This window comes from Corythoichthys intestinalis, chromosome 7, assembly GCF_030265065.1.
Source record: "Corythoichthys intestinalis isolate RoL2023-P3 chromosome 7, ASM3026506v1, whole genome shotgun sequence".
Taxonomy (NCBI): Eukaryota; Metazoa; Chordata; class Actinopteri; order Syngnathiformes; family Syngnathidae; genus Corythoichthys; species Corythoichthys intestinalis.
This window is the reverse complement of record NC_080401.1, coordinates 25432658-25453465: the sequence shown is the minus strand read 5'-3', so window position 1 is coordinate 25453465 and position 20808 is coordinate 25432658. Positions and strand designations below refer to the sequence as shown.

General features: G+C 37.8%; 1 protein-coding gene across 4 annotated transcripts in view; it reads left to right on the top strand.

Moving 5' to 3' along the window:
* csnk1g2b (casein kinase 1, gamma 2b) overlaps nt 1-20808 on the top strand; it is a 65418-nt gene that overhangs the window by 30955 nt on the left and 13655 nt on the right. For all 4 annotated transcript variants that reach the window (XM_057840984.1, XM_057840982.1, XM_057840983.1 and 1 more), the window contains exons 3-7: nt 4128-4197; nt 14146-14294; nt 15551-15785; nt 16349-16434; nt 20667-20751. In XM_057840984.1, coding sequence (XP_057696967.1) covers nt 4128-4197; nt 14146-14294; nt 15551-15785; nt 16349-16434; nt 20667-20751 — 625 coding nt within the window. The remainder of the gene's footprint in view (nt 1-4127; nt 4198-14145; nt 14295-15550; nt 15786-16348; nt 16435-20666; nt 20752-20808) is intronic.

The window sequence follows — 20808 nt, the reverse complement described above, 5'->3', positions numbered from 1 at the left end:
CAATGTCTTGCCGTTGTTGAGAATTATTTTGTTATAAGTGAAGAAAAAAAATTGTAAGTACCTTCAGAGATTCCTACAGAATTAATCTGTTGCCACAAAAAGATTTGTCAGCAAAGTAGCAATGATGTTGGCAGATATATTCTGACAATCCAGTACATAGAAAATTCTTGAGAATTTCATAGCTGCTATCTGGTAGTTATCAAGCCCTGAAGTCACTTATCTCACTTATGTGGCCGCTACACCAATAACTTTAGAAATGACAACGTTGTCACATTTTTCATGAACAATTTATTTAAACTATATATTGGTAAGTTGCTAGAGATCTCAGCAATACATTCATTCATTTCCATTCATTGTAATGTATTATATTGCACTAGCATGGTAAACAAAAGCAAATAGGTGATTGGAAATGCTTACTCCTGGTGTAAACTGGTGCTTAGATAGATACAACTCAAACGTTTTTATTACCAGTTTAAAAAAAAAAAAAAAAGCCATATCCCATTGCCATTACAACTGGTAAAGTCCAGTCAGGGTTCAGCTATCAAAAACTAAAGCCCATAATTTCACGATAGTCGGTTACTTTAATAAGTGTGTGCTGTTTAATGTTTTGCTGTTTAATGCTGTTTTGATATGTGTGGACCATTTCCATTTTAACAGTGATGGGAAACGCTACATTTTCGTACACATTCTACATTGATTTTATTGTGATTGTATCTCTTTTTTGCAAACATCAGCAATGCCATAGCAAGTTTGTGTGTGGCATACCATTACTTATGTCTTGTGGAAATCTGCATGTTGTAGTAACTGCATTTTTTTACACCTTGTGTGAAGGGAGAGCCACTTTCATTGACAAGTCTTTTTGTTTTTATAAAAAAAAAATTTTTTTTTAAAAATTTTTATAAACATAGTGTTATCACAATCTGTTATCTTCTTATTAGAAACTTTAAGGACCAATACCGATAATTAGTAAGGTAGTTAGAAGGGCCAATAACCTAAAAATTGGGGTCAAATTTTTAATAATGCAAACACTGAACTTTATTGAAATGCCTAAAGCATGTTTATTGAATCACACAAATAGAAGATAATAGCTCCAGAAGTGCCTGAATTTCTTAGACTCAGAAACATAGGGTTAGGGTTTATTATTATTATAAAGTGGAATAAAAGGGTTAATAAATAGCTCTCTGAAAGTTTTCAACAAAATACAGGGACTTCCCAGGCTTAGCAGCACATATTTTAAAGTTAGATAAAAACTTAGATAATAGTAGAGTTGGGAATCTCTGGCATGAAGCCGATTCAATGTGTATCCAGATACACAGGGTACGATTCGATTAAAAAAACGATACATTTTTATGGCCGAGCGATTCGATGCGATTCGATACAGTTTAAGAACGATACGGTTCGATACAGAGTGAAAACGATACGATAGTAAACATTTGTTGTGTGTGTTCGTACAGTATTTTAAACATATAAAAAAGACCACATTTCTAATAGCAAAATTAAACAACAGAATTTCATACCAATGTTATGTTTGATTTTTTTATGAAAAAAAAATTAAGGCTTACTATATGACCGTCATTTTGTTGGATGGGATTGATAATAAAACTCCAGTGACAGACAACAATAAAGTGCAGTAATTCAATTACCGTATTTCCTGGTGTTTTGAACACAAGGGGTAAGTAATTTAAGTGCAAACTTTCAACGTAAACATCTTACAAACAAAAAATATTAATTATATGCAGCAGCTCTAGAAAAAAAAAAGAATTAAACCTGTCAGTGTTATCATAAATAATAAATTATGCTTAACAACTGGTATAATTGGGGGAATAAAAACAAGGCATTTTAGATAGGTCAATAATCATTACTTTAACCTAATACACAGCAAAGTCATTTTTTATTCTTCATCACTGTTCATATCTTTTTTGAAGGGCAGATTTTTCTTGAGGAAGATCAACTAATCCACATGTTCATGTTTAAGTCGACTGCGTTTCGTGGAGACAATATGCCACCCTTTCCACCATTGTAGTGGGTTATTTTTCAGGATAAAAAACTGAAGATCTCTGTACCGCTCCACACTTCACACAAGCTAATTCCCATGCGAACATATCTGGCTGCCTTCATCACTTCAAAGTCTGACTTTCGTTTTCCTGGGCGCGTTGAAAATCAATAGCTCCACGTCACTGGCGTCGGTGATCACACTGTCCATTGTTTTAGCATGTTGCTTCGTTGCCACTACTAGTTTCGTTTTGGGCTGTGAAGAAAATGCTACGGAGCGTGCGTTACGGTGGTTTCGTTAGCTCTCGCGTTATTACGACACGCCCTTGACGATCGGGTAATGACGGCGACTAGTAGCGGTTCTGCCGAAATGCATGGGAAGTTGAGGCAACCACGACCTTGAGTAGTGCTTGTCCATATTATATCATGTGTGCGGTCTCGATCCAAGTGCGCTGTGTGGTGAATGACACAAGCGCAGCATGTGAAGTAAAATATTAAACAATGCATTGAGCTAGGCATTAGAAGCCGATTCTTGTGCTCGCGATAGCCGAATTCTATTTCTGCTATCGGTTCATTGAATATTTAATGGCTAATTACTGTCGAATGGTAACTATCGAAACATCTGTATCTCTCACCTGTAAAATCGGATATCCGGTCTTATCGGTTTATCGTTCTCAAGCTTAGATAATAGCTCCCTGATTTTTTTTACAATACAATTTCAATTTAACTGAAATAATTTAACTTTGTTTTAACTTCAAACAAACACAAAAAATATACAGATGAGCTGTCCCGAGCCGATCGCGTAGTCTCACGCTCCCTCCGTCCATCCCTCCCTCTCTTTCCCTGCTCTTTGTTGTTCACGCAATGCACTGGAGTTTCTTATTAAAGTTAACGATGATTGATAAACGTCTTCTGTTTGATCTTGCCACTGATCCCTGGAAGCCTCCGCATCAAAGCGCCACATGCGTCAGTCGTCATTTAACTTGTTAAACAGTTGCTGTGGCAACTCATTGTGTGTTAGTGAGGAGCTTGAGCAGATTTGACTGGATTAACTCAATAAGTCATTTAATAAAGACAAACAATTTTGTGTTTTAAAACCTATAATTACTACATTTAAAGTTCTTAAAAAAACATTTATTAAAATATACATGTGTATAAGTTTTTTCTTATCTTTAATAATACTTTGGAGCCCGATGCTCACTCATCGGATTTCATCTCGTTGTCATGTCTTGTGTTAATGGCCATTAAAGCTCTGTATTCTGAACATACACACTAAATGACTCAAGCACAAGTGCATGTGACAATAGGTTTTAATGACATAATGAGGAAGGGCGGGTAATTTGGAATACTCACATTTAATTGGCTAAAATAATACCAGTACTGACAAAATTTCTGCCGTCATGTCAGGCAGTCACTTCCTGGAAATACTTGCTTTTATTTACGTTTTTCTCAACTATTACACAGCAGAAAAATCTGTTTTTTTTTCATTTTCAAAGGTATTTTTTCACCAGGATGGTCACCAGAAAGGTGTTGTCTTTTCCTAAATATAAGTGCAGTGGAACCATTTTGAACAAGTACTTGAGTCACCAAATAAGGGTTCTTTTCCAACAAAAGACTGCCTCGCACGCAATAAATTGATATCTTCATATGCATATCTTATTTACATATCTTATATAACGTGCATCTGTTTGGTACTGCGGCACTGGATTAACTGTTACTGCTAGTGAGGATTTAAATGTGTGTTAATTTAAATGTGTGTTTGTTCTGTCGCTCACGTTTGTCTGTAATGCCCTTGTCATTTTGCTGGTGGGGTTAATCAGATTACATTTTTAAGTTGTAAATCTGGAGCTAACTAAACACAATGAGCAATATGTGTGGGTAGGTAGTTTTATAAGCCATCCCAACAAATAACCCTGCTGTTCACCAGCTGGAGTTGCTCTTTATCCTCTAATAATGACAATTTTAAACTCCCAAGTTATTTTTAGCATTTTGAGCATGGAAAGCAATGTTAATTAAGTTATGCTGGAAAATAATGACCATTATAGTTTTACAAATATCTATTGTTAAAATGCTTTATTCAAATTTTTGGTGGTGCTGTGCCATGTTTCATTCATGTTTTTCTTTTTTTCTTGCAGGAGCCAATTAAATCCAGGGCACCACAGCTCCATTTGGAGTATAGATTTTACAAACAGTTGGGAAATTCAGGTAAGAAAAATACGTGGTTTTTGTCAATTGCTGTTAGGTATACACATTATATTGGCTTTTTAACATGAGGAATATGCAGCGTGCTTGTGCTATAGACCCTACTCACCTACGTCACAAAATGACGTGTCGCTGTATCCGGCCGCCATATTGTCCGTCATTTTTTAGCCCTATTCTCAATGGTTTCAATTAGTCGTGCAATTTATAGAGCAATTCATGGAAGCCCCGGTGTTATCTGACGCTGTAAACTCATTGGATGCGTTGCATAAAAGGCGTTATGTGGAAAAGCTTCAGTTTATCCATTCGCCAGATCCATATTTGAAGCCTAAATCGATGTTTTTCGACCCGCTGTCTTCGCCGTCTCTGCCTGACATCTGCTACCCTGATATTTACAACTATCTTGTCCACACAAAATCAGCCTATTCTCACGAAAGTGTGAAAAACTTTAAGAGCTTGGAGGCTTATAAATACTTCGTTGCTGGTTGGGTGAAACAGTTCCTCGTCCACGAAAATTCGGCAGGAATCTATCTCGTGCTCGGGAAGGTGAGTTACGAAATTTTCAATTCAAAATCTTTTGTTCTTGCTAACGTCCACTGTCAAGTCTAATGTATTTCATGTCATTTGTCAATGGAGCTAGGGCTTTTAATGTTTATATGGTTTAGCGATAGCACTCTCACTACGTACATATATAATATGTAATACAGTGCCTTGCAAAAGTATTCGGCCCCCTTGAATCTTGCAACCTTTCGCCACATTTCAGGCTTCAAACATAAAGATATGAAATTTAATTTTTTTGTCAAGAATCAACAACAAGTGGGACACAATCGTGAAGTGGAACAACATTTATTGGATAATTTAAACTTTTTTAACAAATAAAAAACTGAAAAGTGGGGCGTGCAATATTATTCGGCCCCTTTACTTTCAGTGCAGCAAACTCACTCCAGAAGTTCAGTGAGGATCTCTGAATGATCCAATGTTGTCCTAAATGACCGATGATGATAAATAGAATCCACCTGTGTGTAATCAAGTCTCCATATAAATGCACCTGCTCTGTGATAGTCTCAGGGTTCTGTTTAAAGTGCAGAGAGCATTATGAAAACCAAGGAACACAACAGGCAGGTCCGAGATACTGTTGTGGAGAAGTTTAAAGCCGGACTTGGATACAAAAAGATTTCCCAAGCTTTAAACATCTCAAGGAGCACTGTGCAAGCCATCATATTGAAATGGAAGGAGCATCAGACCACTGCAAATCCACCAAGACCCGGCCGTCCTTCCAAACTTTCTTCTCAAACAAGGAGAAAACTGATCAGAGATGCAGCCAAGAGGCCCATGATCACTCTGGATGAACTGCAGAGATCTACAGCTGAGGTGGGAGAGTCTGTCCATAGGACAACAATCAGTCGTACACTGCACAAATCTGGCCTTTATGGAAGAGTGGCAAGAAGAAAGCCGTTTCTAAAAGATATCCATAAAAAGTCTCGTTTAAAGTTTGTCACAAGCCACCTGGGAGACACACCAAACATGTGGAAGAAGGTGCTCTGGTCAGATGAAACCAAAATTGAAATTTTTGGCCACAATGCAAAACGATATGTTTGGCGTAAAAGCAGCACAGCTCATCACCCTGAACACACCATCCCCACTGTCAAAGTTGGTGGTGGCAGCATCAACGGTTTGGGCCTGCTTTTCTTCAGCAGGGACAGGGAAGATGGTTAAAATTGACGGGAAGATGGATGCAGCCAAATACAGGAACATTCTGGAAGAAAACCTGTTGGTATCTGCACAAGACCTGAGACTGGGACGGAGATTTATCTTCCAACAGGACAATGATCCAAAACATGAAGCCAAATCTACAATGGAATGGTTCAAAAATAAACGTATCCAGGTGTTAGAATGGCCAAGTCAAAGTCCAGACCTGAATCCAATCGAGAATCTGTGGAAAGAGCTGAAGACTGCTGTTCACAAACACTCTCCATCCAACCTCACTGAGCTCGAGCTGTTTTGCAAGGAAGAATGGGCAAGAATGTCAGTCTCTCGATGTGCAAAACTGATAGAAACATACCCCAAGCGACTTGCAGCTGTAATTGGAGCAAAAGGTGGCTCTACAAAGTATTAACGCAAGGGGGCCGAATAATATTGCACGCCCCACTTTTCAGTTTTTTATTTGTTAAAAAAAGTTTAAATTATCCAATAAATTTTGTTCCACTTCACGATTTTGTCCCACTTGTTGTTGATTCTTGACAAAAAATTAAAATTTTATATCTTTATGTTTGAAGCCTGAAATGTGGCGAAAGGTTGCAAGGTTCAAGGGGGCTGAATACTTTTGCAAGGCACTGTAAATATGAAGTGCGATAGCACTACTCCAGATTGTCCCTAGTTGAATTTATTTTTGGGCTTTTGACCTCAATAGTGAAATTGTAAATTAATTGTATGGCAACTGTCCTATTATCCCCTTATAATTATATATTTTCAGGTAGTTCATTCGCAACGTCTGAGTGTATGTTGTCGGCGATTAGCCTAGCAATGATCTTAATTGTGGTTGTCAGCCCAAAACCCTCTAAATATATATTAAATGCATCTTACCAGATATAAAATGACTACTACATAATTGTGGTAATCGTTTGGAGCCTAGTTTTCTCGTCGAATTGCAGCAGTCCATCTCGCTCTCCTCTCCGGGTCTCTCGGGATCCGGTAGAACTTCAAGTCTCTCGGTCTAGCTTCTCTGTTATTGCAACCGACCGCCACACACGCCTTCACCATTTTGATTATTAATGTTAACGAGCAGAAAAACACGCCATAATAGGAGGAATTTACGTAGCGGTAATGCATCAACAGTGACGAGTTGACGGACAATATGGCGCGGGGGCGTGGTTGTGACGTCATGTGAGTAGGGTCTATATAGCCTTACAAGACTGTTTTCTAGGGAATTTTTTGTAGGTGTAGAAGGGCTCCACAATTACAGTAATCAAATTTTTATCTCGACCGTGATTTTGGCACACATGATTAAACTAGTCTGATTGTTGGGAATTTTACGAACATTTTAAAAAGTTTATTTATTTATTTATTTTATTTTTTTTATTTAGAAAATGAGAATTTATTCATTTTATAGTTTCATTTTCACTGAAAATTGTTGCAGTGTAGTGCAGTAAAAATTGATATTTTCCCTAGAAATTAAAAATTAAGACTGTTAATCCTTATTACATTATTGATGAGAATAATTGGGATTATCATTTTGCCCATAATCGTGCAGGAGTAAGGCTCACTTAATTTTATTATTTTGTTTATTAGCAACCCTGGCAAGTGTATTTTAGCGCTTATTTAATGACACATGTGAGCTTCATTGATCCATGTACCTCAGCAAAAATCCTGAAATGTGTTGGTCCACAAGGGTAGTCCTTGACTATTTATAGATGGCCCCTTACAAACTGTGTGGGCCATTATAGTGTGTTTACTTGGATAACTTCCTCAGCCAGTATCCTTTGGGTTCCAGATTGTGCCGCAAGCATAGATTACAGGGGATACTCAATAATGCATTGCGAATAATGCGTGTCCCATTTTTCTTGTCTACTTTATCTTTTTTTTTTTTTTTTTTTTTTTAACTAACATCACCACTGATTATGGTAATCTTAGATGATAAATGCCCACACAGAGTTCCAGTTTCACTTTTTAGACCGCGTGGAGGGAGGTCTCAAAAACTCGATTGGTTTGTTCTTGTTCTTGGGGAGGACACTAACTGAAATTGCTACTCCTCTTTTATTCGCGGACTGTTCAGAATAAAATTTGGTAGGTATAATCTTGGGCTGTGTACACATTGCTTCTAGGAGCCTGATTTATTTTATCTCAGGGATGATTAATCATTTGCAGACTTAAAATTACTACTCCTCCGTTATTTGCGGATGGATCAGAATGAAATTTGGTACGTACTATCTAGGGATGTATACAAATCAATTCTTTGAGCCTTTTTTTTTTTTATGTCACAGAGCTGATTAATTATATTAATTAATTGCGGACTTATTGTTGCGTGTTGGTTCAGAGTTAGGCAATAGAGGGCATACGTACTCTTTGGTTATAATTTTCATGTCACGAGACGTTTTGGGAGTGAGCTGAGTGTACGGTAGTTAATTTTTAACTTGTTTCTCTACAGTCTGTTAACATTTTAACATAATGATTGTTTAGGTCTGATCTTTTGCGGGGCTGCCACATTAGGTTTTGAGAAGTGTCTGATTTGAATACTCCAGCAGTTCTGAAAATGGAGATTAGGAATGCTCTGTCATAGACGCTCTGAAATGAAAATCCTGTGCCGATAATTGAAAATGAGAAAACTAAACAATGAAAGAAGTCTATGTGCGAGCTCCCTAGTTCCTTCTGTAGCTTTAAAAAGATATTGTAAAACCCATACCCTTTTGTCTACAATGTCTAGCCACTTTCACAATCATATCCTGGCAAATTCCCGTGTAAGGTGACGCGGGATTTACTTGCGTCATTGCTTTTACGCAGGTAGAGATGTCCAGAGAATGACACGGCATGGACACTTTCACAGACTTGTCCCGTGTTGCCTACTGGCACTCTCTGTGCGGGTAGGGTTTTATAACCCGGACATTACATTTTGGTCGGCATCGGCTGTCACAATGACAGTCAAATCGTGTTTTGTTGTGGGAGCGTTCCCGACGTCGTAACTGCAGCCAGTTCAAGAGTTCAAGCTCATCAAGACTGTATTTAAGCACAGACCATCCAAGAGAAAGGTGTCGCGATATTAACTTGCTGGGCGCCATTCGACACCTCTGCTGCCCTTGTTTTGAAATCCTCTACGTTGTGCTGGTATTTGAGTGTATTTGTTCTGATGTGTTATTGGCTCTCTGCGTACCGCTTAGGTTAGTATTATTGATCCTCGTCGACCTACTGTCACGGACCCATTGTGTTATTCCCCCTTTTCCGCGGTCCCCTGTATTTTTGTTTGTTTTTAATAAACCCTTGAACGCATCCCGTTGTTTTCTGTTTCGAGGTACAACCAAGTTTCCGCAGTTGCGGACGCTAACATCGGCAACAAAATACACACATTTCCATAGATGGACGATGGACTCTCTTCCTCGGCTCTACGATTAAGTAGCAATTTAATTTAGTTATGTTTTCAGTTGAATTTAGCTATTTCCAGCTTGCTATGCTGATAATGGCAATGTTTGTTTACCGCTTTTTGTCATACTGCGAAGAAAGAGGACGTGATAATCGGCCCGCCATGATATTTACGTCATCAGCCATCGTGGTGTGACCCGGGAATTTAACGCTTGCTTTCACATACGCCTCGTCCCGGGACTTTCACGGACATTATACTAAGACGCAACCCTTGAAATGTCCGCGTAATCTCAGTGTCAGTCGACCTGGGAAATTGCTTTCACATACAATGGATGTCCGTTTAAATCCCGGGATTTTAACGGTGTTTCGGCGTATGTGAAAGGGGCCTCTGTTTACTATTTATTCATGACCAAAGAAAACCAAATAGACCACAATTAAAAACGGTTAAAATAAGCGAGAGTGATATTGTTCTTGCCAACATTTTATAACCAATTTAATGGCGTCTTGTGAATTCATAAAAACAGTAATACAGTGAATTGCTATACACGTCGATAAGCGACACCCTCCGCGTATGACACGGTAATACTGTAAGATTATATTCGGCCCCAAGTGTTGGTTTGCCATGGGCTGCATCAAAACGAATCTTTGCGATCGACCATGAGAGGTCCAACGCTGATCCGTTCCTCACCCGGAAAGCCCATGATCCTTGCGTGACTCGTATTGAAGCATTTTACAAAGTGGAGTAAAAATATGAAATCACTCTATAGCGTGGCTGTGCTCAGTTTAACTTTCAGCAGGCAGTGCTGTTAATGTGGATGACTATGAGCATCCAATTTAGCTCCAGTGTTGTTAAGGTAGTTAATATTTGCATCGCCATAACATGTTTCTTTTCACTTTTGGCAAAGTGGTTGAATGGAAAGGCGGAACATTGTTTTTTGTGCTATAAATCACAGATTACACTGGTCTACAAGCAAAATGGTTCCTAGATAAAAGTAGTGAGACTTTACTAAATTTTGGGTCACTAAATTAGAAATAAAGAGGTCAAAATTGTCAATTTGCCATAGTTTCTGATATGCAGTATTTGGCCGAAATGTTAAAATCCTATTAATTTAAGCAAAAATGGGTATTTATGGGTAAACATTTCTACTTTAAAAAAGTGTCTACCTTTTCAGAATATCGTGTAGGCAGAGCTTTTTTACATATTATGCTGTTTTATTTTTTATTCATTGCATAAGTCCTGGTGTTTTGCAAGTGGACAAAATGCATTAATGTAGACATATTTCATAAGCGGTGGCACACACTGATACAGTATATCTCCATGTCATGTCGGTTGTAGCAACTTGTAAACCTGATATTATATAATTACTGCAATGTATCTTTGTAATTAATGTTTAACGTTAAATATCTTGAATACTTTAGCCAACCAGCACTAAAATCTTTTGTTTTCTAATCCATGTCACCAAAACAAGTACGATTTAGCCATATCTCTGAAGCAGATGTTTTTTCGAAGTTTTGTAGAGAAGTCATATTAATTTGTTTTTTTTTTTATATATATTTTGTCTTATATAATTGCCTGATCCAAAATGTTGCCTGTTGTCCGTGACTTTTGCTTTAGTTTCCTTGGGGCAATCGAAAAGCGGCTTTACTTCACGACTTGCTGTGACCGACTCAGTCTGCAGAATAAGTCAATGGAAAGAGTTGCTCCCGCTTCAGAAAGAAGCACCGAGTGTTTAAGAGCCTCAGCAGTTTATTTCCCAAGCTATTCAAATTGATCAATATTAACGAAAAATAAGACGAAGTAGCTAAAAATCAATGGACTTGTATGGGAAGACGATCTGTTTCTGGCTAGGTGACACTTCAGCATGTTTTTTTTTTTTTAAATAAAAGGGCAGGATGCCAAACAATGCAAAATCACACCGGAAAACAAGCATAAAATCAATGCAAAGTCTGCTTTTTCCCTGCATACATGATTTTTGACTTTGTCTTTAATCATGTTTCAGTATTTTTATTCGCTGTCGTTGTTGCTGGCGTGCATACTTGGATAAAGGCAGTGTGGTTTTAAGGCAGATAAAACAGAAATATTGCCTTTAAGCTTGTCTAAAATTAGCAACATCAGTTTAGCTGCAAATAGCTTTCTTGTGTATATTTCATTTTCTCGGTCTAGCCTCAGCCCGAACAAGCCTTGCCATTGATCTTATTTCAATCTAGGGAGGACATCTCCTGAGCATTTGGCCAAATGGAAATCACTTATCTTCATCCTCTTCCCCTCTCCATGGTTTAAATGTTTAATATGCATTCACTCCCTTCAACTCCTCCTCTTCTTGGCTATCCTCTTTTCCATGTCCCTCTCATCTCTGACCCCCAACTCTGACATTTCACTGTACAGCAACATTGTCTTCAGCTGCCATGATGCAGCCTGATAAGGCATGCCGTAGTTACAATGGGTTGAATTGTCTCCAATTATGGCAAGAGGAGCAGAGTACCACTGACGATTGGTTTGGCACGAAACCCACTGTGTTCTTCACAACTAAAAGTTGACTTCTAATCACAAGAATGCACTTTATTTCTTGCTGCCTATGTTGCTTTTAAAATAAGTGTTCCCTGTTTCCTGTTCAAACGTTTCTTATGGGAGAATAGTAGTGCTGTTTTTTTAGTCTTCATGAATGTTAATAAGACCGAGATATGTTTACAATTATTTTTATGATGTGATGTTTTAAAAAGACATGGCTCTAGGCAATTTTATTGTTACTGTAGTTTGTGGTAGGCAAGCATAGAGCTGCTCATATTCACCAGCTCAGTGTTCATTCATTGCTTTCTTTTTGTGATGACTATGCTTTCAATGCCCTCTAGATTTGGCCAAGCTTTCATGAGTCAGCCTCCCACTGACCTCTTATGTCATGAGCTTCATTACCTGGAAAATGTTAGGCTAAAGTGCAGTAAAGCTGGTGATTCATTTTTGAAAAGAAATGTATCTTCATACAATCAATATTATGTGCCTGACAAACAAAATGTTACTTACTAAATGTATCTTGTAATAGGAATTGTTGTAGTGTTTTGAATGTAACCGAATATGTTCCTCTCAAACACTATCTCTATTAAGATTTATTTCTGCAAAGTGGCTTGATTCAGCATTTTTCTGTAGGGGCATCTAGCTAGATGGCAAAACTGCCTTCCAAAGGTTTAAAAAAGAAAAAAAAAAAAAAAAAAAACTACCAACAAATTAAAGAACGAGGAAGCAAAGTTCAACTTAAAACAAAAATTCCCTTTAAGTTGGACCATAGACTTCATATGTATTGATGGGACGCGGGGCCGATAAGTAGGGGGCTTGCATTGTTGGCGAGGTCGTCAAAGCTGACCGAGTGAAATCACAGGCAGAGCTTTTTCTGTTGAAAATTCTTGTGAATAAATGCTTAAATCCCTGAATTCATTATAGATATGGACGTAAAACGGTCTTGATTCTTGGTTAAAAGAAAAAAAAAAAAAAAAAAGTGCAGTTAGCATTTATTTTACGAAAATATGTCGAAGTAACATGCTAGTCTGTTAGTGGATGTAGCTAGCAGCCACCTTCTATCAACAGAGCTTTTCCGGGGAAAATTCTTGTGAATAAATGCTTAATCCCTGAATTCTTTATAGATATGGACGTAAAATAGTATTGATTCTTGGTTAAAAGTTAAAAAAAAAAAAAAAAAAACGTGCAGTTAGTATTTATTTTACGTAAATATTGCAAATTATGCCAATGCAGTACCGTAGTTAATTTCTCCCATTGATTTTTTTCACAACGTTTCAAAATGCATGCATGGTACGAAACATAATAATTACCTTGAATCCTCGAACAAATCACTCCTGAGACAATCCCTCCTGTTTGTATGCGGTACAGCTTTCGTGCTTTTTCAACGGAAATTCGGCGTTAGATCACTGTGTGCCTGTGTTTGTGAATAGCTCCTCTTGATGCGCAGTGCACGACTGATCTGACCCGTCAATACCATTATGAAGTCTAAGGTTGGACAAAATTAGTCTAATTTGAGAAATCAACAGCTTTGTATTACTGCAATTGGCACCTCAGCAAAAGGGGCCCATAAAAAAGAAAGGAACTAATCAGTTATTCTGTCCTCTCATAACTTTTCACAATTACGCTAAACATTGGATACTCCACTGATCAAATTTTAACAGAACTGCAGTGTTTGTTAAAAATAGGGCATTGCAACCTTGATCGATATAACACTTCATTGCTGCTTAATCATTTATAGAATATCTCATGCTTTGTGGGTTGCTGTTATCTCGCTACAGTGCCCTACATTACTGTAGAGTGCAGAACTTGACAATGTTAGTAGGTGGCGTCATTTGTTAGCACTGATTTTCAAAAGCAAACACTAAAGGGTTTTATAGTAATATTAGTAAGCATTAGTATCATTCACGTCACTCCAAAATTGGGTGTGGTGGTGTAAAGCTGCAAATATTTCCAGTTTTTCAGACAGTGACACGCTCTTGACCTCCACATTGAAGTTTGACACTTTCCCTTTATTCCCACTTCAGAGAAGTCAACCACTCCTTTTCCTGACAGACTGAAGGACATAAACATGTTTTATTGCTGCTGTTTTCTGAGGAGACTTCCTATAATTTTCTTATCAGCAAAAGTGCATAGATGAAAAATTGGACATTAAGGCCTCTTAGGACAGCAACTGCAATAATGTCTTATAGCTTAATATGTAGGACATTTGTATCATGTTTTTTCAGTTGAGTTTGAAAAAATCTGAGAGGATATGTTGTGTGAATGATGTCCAAACGAAAATCAACTAATTTAAATTTTGTCATTTTAATCATTGGTCAAGGATTTTCTCAAAGCTTAGCTGATATCAAATGTATTATTTGTACATGTTTCAACAGAGGGGATTCCACAGGTGTACTACTTTGGTCCTTGCGGGAAATACAATGCTATGGTGTTAGAGCTGCTTGGGCCAAGTCTTGAAGACCTGTTCGATCTTTGTGACCGCACCTTCTCCCTCAAGACCGTCCTGATGATAGCCATACAGTTGGTAAGGCTAAAAGTCATGTGGCACCTCAACAAGTTTGTGAATGAAATATTTTATTGAATTTTACCCATTTAGAACATTAGAATATTCTTAACCACAGCTACAAATGTTCAGAGCGTTTCAATGAACCTTGAGAAACTGAGAATTAACTTTGCATATGTAAAACCAAATATTGGTTTTATAAGTTTGCCCTCAAGTCGTAACGCTCCATAGTCTATCACAAACCTACGTTGTTACTATCACTACTCAAATTTCGTACTCAGCTGAAAGTAGAATGTCATTTTAATAACTATTTTGAAAATAAAACTGCTTTGTTAGTGAGCTGAGACCTTTAAATAATTCCCACAATGGAGGACCGATGCAAAGTTTCAAGTGATTCGGATCTGGTAACATAAAATGCATTCAGTACGGATTTTAATGCATATGCTAAGTGTAACAAAATATGTAGGGCTGCACTTATCGATTATTTTAGTAATCGATTAATCTATCAACTAGTTGGTTCGAATAATCGAGTAATCTGATTAGGAACATTTAATGCGTTGCAGAATAAATTTTTGGAGATGTAAAACAAACGCTTGGTAAGATTGCACTTTCAAAAGACCAATGAATGCGAATACAAAATAAAATTTCTGAGTGTTTCTTCAAACTATGCAGGATTGCACTTTCATTTAAAAATAAAATACCTGAGCTTGGCCTCAAACGGTATAAAGAAATAGATGAGGATCTAAGTGCCACAAAAGAACAATTGGCTAACTTTCATCGCAAAAGTACGCTAGCTTAAATGCTTTAAATTTTTTCCAATGCTCATAACAATTCATTCAAACACATACCCCCCCCCCCCCCAAAAAAAAAGGCTAAATATACCTGTAAAATAAATTAAGAATGCATGAAAAAAACATTTTAGCTCAAACAAAAACCCACCTTGTATTGGTCCTAACAGAGAGCGGCGGGATTCAGCCTTGTTAAATGAGTTATATCATATTCACTATTGCCACTAGAGGGCAGTGTATCCATCTAAATAAAACTAAATGCAAACACTTTCAAAACAAATCATTACAGCGCCACTCTAATTAAACGAATCCTTGAAGCAGCAAAATTTGATTCTAAGCTTGATTCTAATCGAATTACTCGAGTTAATCGATTAATCGTAAAAGCACTACAAATATGTATAGTGAAATTAGTCTTCACACTGTATCGGCATATACAACTAAAACTAAGCGACTCAAGATTATAAAACGCATATGTATTGGCTTTTCTAGATAACGCGGATGGAGTATGTTCACACGAAGAGTCTGATATACAGAGATGTGAAACCAGAAAACTTCTTAGTTGGGAGACCAGGAAGCAAACGACAGCACACCATTCACATCATCGATTTTGGTCTGGCCAAAGAGTACATAGACCCTGAGACCAAAAAACACATCCCGTACCGGGAGCACAAGAGTCTGACTGGAACGGCACGCTACATGAGCATCAACACACACCTGGGAAAAGGTGAGCTTGAACATCATCAGTCTTTGCGTTTGTACATATTTGTAGTCAGTTTAAATTCATAGTTTCTTAGACAATGTTGTAACATTTTTTAAAATGAAAAGTTAGATTTTTTTCTGTTGTAAAGCTTAGAGTGATGTGGTAGTACTGTTAACACTGACTAATGAATTGGCCTGGTAAACCAAGTCTTTGTTGTCCTATCCTACTGATGGAGAAGTTGCAGCGACTCAGAAGAGCAAAATATTGCTTGAGCTCTCACCAGGACAATATGACTGTATGAGGCAGGCAGGCGAGCATGACATAGCCTTCCTGGATCTCTTAAAAAAGGAAAATCCCCATACTTTTCCGTACAAGTACGGTTTTCTCTCTGTGATGCCTGTTCCGTCAGAACGCTAACTAGTCTCCAGTCCAGTGAGATCATCCCTTAACTCCATGCATAAATTGCACTAATTCACTGCACTGTCAAACTGATGAATTGCTCATCACTCTCCAAGCACTAAAGTGCATTGTGAATTGAAAACCAATTGCTTAATGATATATCATTTTCGTCCTATTGCTGTTTTCAGAGCAGAGTAGGCGGGACGATTTGGAAGCCTTGGGTCACATGTTCATGTACTTCCTTCGAGGTAGCCTCCCTTGGCAGGGTTTAAAGGTATAGTACTGCATTGTTTCATATACACCAGAGTAGGCATGTGCCGGTATGAGATTCTGATGGTGTGATAACCTTAAGCAAAAATATCACAGTTTCACAGTACCAAGGTATTGCCATTACACCTCTCAAATGTGTTCCTTTGAGATATCTGGGTTTTTAAAAAAAAAAATATATATATATATATATATAAAACTTTTCAAAACATATTAGCAAATTGGAACATTTTAAGTAAAAAATCTTAATAAAAAAATAAATAAATAAATAATTGAAATATTGTAAATACATTTAAAATAAATGCAGTCTTTTAGGTGAGCCTAAAGCCAAAGCCACAGCCTAATATTATTACCATCAGAACAAAAATAATTACAGTACTTTTCATAAAAACGTAACTCGTATCATTTTTACATTATACACAAACTCCCTTTCTCAACACTGTTGCCAGAGAGAAAAAGAACATGTTTTACCACCGCTAGACACACTAACACGCTGGAGTTAACTCTTGTAACTGGTGGAAAACATTCATGAAAGTGTTTACTAGAGGTGAGAATCTTTGGGCACCTAATGATTCGATTACGATTGCGATTCAGAGGCTACAATTTCATTATAAATCGATTATTGATGACACTCTCGGTCTGTTCCTTATTGCGTCCCGAAGACCGCGCTGACTGTGTTTTAAGTTTCGCTTTACTTGACATATTTCAATAATCAGAATTAGGATGTTTGTGAATCGTTCTCGAATCTTTCACGGCCGAATCACGAATAATCTAAGACTCGGAAATTTCGCACACCTCTAGTGTTTACTAACCTTTAATTTTGTATAAATGCGAAATCATATTGGACGCATTGCCTCCTCGGCAGCCACCCTCCGCAAACTTGTTTTATATGTTGGTTGGCCCTCCTCTAAGCCGCGGCCGTCTAACTTTTCTGTAGCAGATGTATTCCCATACCAGCGATTTCGTTTTCTCCGATGGGGAAAATGTTCAGGAGTTTCACCTCCTCAAGCCATCGTGTAGCACAGCTGACTCTCGAACATTGAGCAACAACCGGTGGGGGTTTGAGGCTTACAGCTGAGGGATTTCTCCATGCATTTTTGGGACATAAAAAATAGCTGACACCTTAGGGAAGGTATGACAGAAAATTTGTGCAGTTTTGAAACCTTGACGTTTTATACCAAGGTATACCTTGAAACTGGTAATCGGCACATACAGTGCCTTGCAAAAGTATTCGGCCCCCTTGAACCTTGCAACCTTTCGCCACATTTCAGGCTTCAAACATAAAGCTATATAAAATTTTAATTTTTTGTCAAGAATCAACAACAAGTGGGACACAATCGTGAAGCGGAACAAAATTTATTGGATAATTTAAACTTTTTTAACAAATAAAAAACTGAAAAGTGGGGCATGCAATATTATTCGGCCCCCTTGCGTTAATACTTTGTAGCGCCACCTTTTGCTCCAATTACAGCTGCAAGTCGCTTGGGGTATGTTTCTATCAGTTTTGCACATCGAGAGACTGACATTCTTGCCCATTCTTCCTTGCAAAACAGCTCGAGCTCAGTGAGGTTGGATGGAGAGTGTTTGTGAACAGCAGTCTTCAGCTCTTTCCACAGATTCTCGATTGGATTCAGGTCTGGACACGTTTATTTTTGAACCATTCCATTGTAGATTTGGCTTTATGTTTTGGATCATTGTCCTGTTGGAAGATAAATCTCCGTCCCAGTCTCAGGTCTTGTGCAGATACCAACAGGTTTTCTTCCAGAATGTTCCTGTATTTGGCTGCATCCATCTTCCCGTCAATTTTAACCATCTTCCCTGTCCCTGCTGAAGAAAAGCAGGCCCAAACCATGATGCTGCCACCACCATGTTTGACAGTGGGGATGGTGTGTTCAGGGTGATGAGCTGTGTTGCTTTTACGCCAAACATATCGTGTTGCATTGTGGCCAAAAAGTTCAATTTTGGTTTCATCTGACCAGAGCACCTTCTTCCACATGTTTGGTGTGTCTCCCAGGTGGCTTGTGGCAAACTTTAAACGAGGCTTTTTATGGATATCTTTGAGAAATGGCTTTCTTCTTGCCACTCTTCCATAAAGGCCAGATTTGTGCAGTGTACGACTGATTGCTGTCCTATGGACAGACTCTCCCACCTCAGCTGTAGATCTCTGCAGTTCATCCAGAGTGATCATGGGCCTCTTGGCTGCATCTCTGATCAGTTTTCTCCTTGTTTGAGAAGAAAGTTTGGAAGGACGGCCGGGTCTTGGTAGATTTGCAGTGGTCTGATGCTCCTTCCATTTCAATATGATGGCTTGCACAGTGCTCCTTGAGATGTTTAAAGCTTGGGAAATCTTTTTGTATCCAAATCCGGCTTTAAACTTCCCCACAACAGTATCTCGGACCTGCCTGGTGTGTTCCTTGGTTTTCATAATGCTCTCTGCACGTTAAACAGAACCCTGAGACTATCACAGAGCAGGTGCATTTATACGGAGACTTGATTACACACAGGTGGATTCTATTTATCATCATCGGTCATTTAGGACAACATTGGATCATTCAGAGATCCTCATTGAACTTCTGGAGTGAGTTTGCTGCACTGAAAGTAAAGGGGCCGAATAATATTGCACGCCCCACTTTTCAGTTTTTTATTTGTTAAAAAAGATTCAATTATCCAATAAATGTTGTTCCACTTGACGATTGTGTCCAACTTGTTGTTGATTCTTGACAAAAAAATTAAATTTCATATCTTTATGTTTGAAGCCTGAAATGTGGCGAAAGGTTGCAAGATTCAAGGGGGCCAAATACTTTTGCAAGGCACTGTACCTACACCAGAGTGCACCTTTGGTTTTTACCCTTACCGCAATCCACTCTCACATCTCTAATCTGGATCTTGGCGTGGTATAATTTAAGAGCCTTCATTTTGATGTATTTCTGGAGCCTGAAATCAAAAACGGTACAACCTTAGTTTCATTTATCTAGTTTTTAACGCTTGGAATGTTAAAATTTATGTCTGTTTTGTCGGCTTGTTCTTGTCCTGAGCAGACCTACTCATAAATTGTTGTTGTTTAATGAGGGATTTCTCTCAAAGTAAAATTCAGACAGTCCCTCTTGCAAATAATAAGAGTAGAGTGAGACATCCAAACATTTGTTATGTGGGAGGAAGCCTGTTGTTGATGAATGTGAGGGATGGATGACTGTGGGGGATGCTGCATGGCTCAGGCCAAGCCAAGTTTTCATCAATATGTAACATAGCAGCAAGCATACAATATAATGACAGGTTAGAGTGACCTGGTCTATCAGTCAGTATCTAAACAAAGTGGACTTGGTTACAGTTGGCTAATAACACACAAAAATAATTTCTATAAAAGAAACCAAATATCTTCATTTTGATTTCGCATTAGGAAAAAAAAAAGCCTGCTGTTTTTATAGGTGGAGTACTTAGATTTTCTTTTTTATACTTATTTTGTCTGATTACTCTTATTACACAACAACTATCAGACCTACCTATAATAACTTATTCGTATGCCAGGGAGTTTAGCTTGGATTTCTAGTGGAAATTATAGTGATTCATTACTACAATAATTTGCTTTTCTCTTCTTTTTTTTATATGATATGTTGTAGTATGCATTTTAAATATTATATTTAAATATAAGTGTCTTGTTCCCTAGTTTTTGGTATTTAGAGTTAAATAAATATTTTTTTATGACCAATTTCGTCATCAATTGCTAACGTTTCACAATAGGAAACGTACATCAAAATGTCTAATATGTCCGTTTTACAATGGGAAACGGACATCAATTGCAAACGTTTCACAATAGGATTTTTTTTCTTTTACTGTACTTTATTTATCCTTGCAATCATTACCACAAAAAAGAATCACCACCACTGCATCCATTTATTGTCCAATGCAAATTTGAGTGTTGACATACAAATTATAGTTTAGCTGTTCTCCTTCTCCAGTTTGATGTGGAATCCATTTGGACGTAATTTTTAAATACTACTACTACTACTAATAAGAAGAATACAGTAAGCTTTTTTTGCAAACATGGTGATGCACAATTGTTAAAATACTTAACATTTTCCATCATTTTAGTTTGTCTGTGAAAGAGCACTAAAAGACTTAATATCTAAATCCACTGGACAGACTATAGACCTATGAAAATTCCATCTTTTTGAGAAAAGAGTCTTTAGTCATTTACCGCAACAGCCTACAGCTCAATATTTTTTTCTCTTTCCTTTCTAGGCGGAAACTTTGAAGGAGAGGTATCAAAAAATTGGGGACACTAAAAGGGCGACCCCAATCGAAGTGCTTTGTGAAAGCTTCCCTGGTCAGTGGAACCGACCTGTTCAAGTGAAGGAATGTATTTCTTTGTTGAACTGTTTCT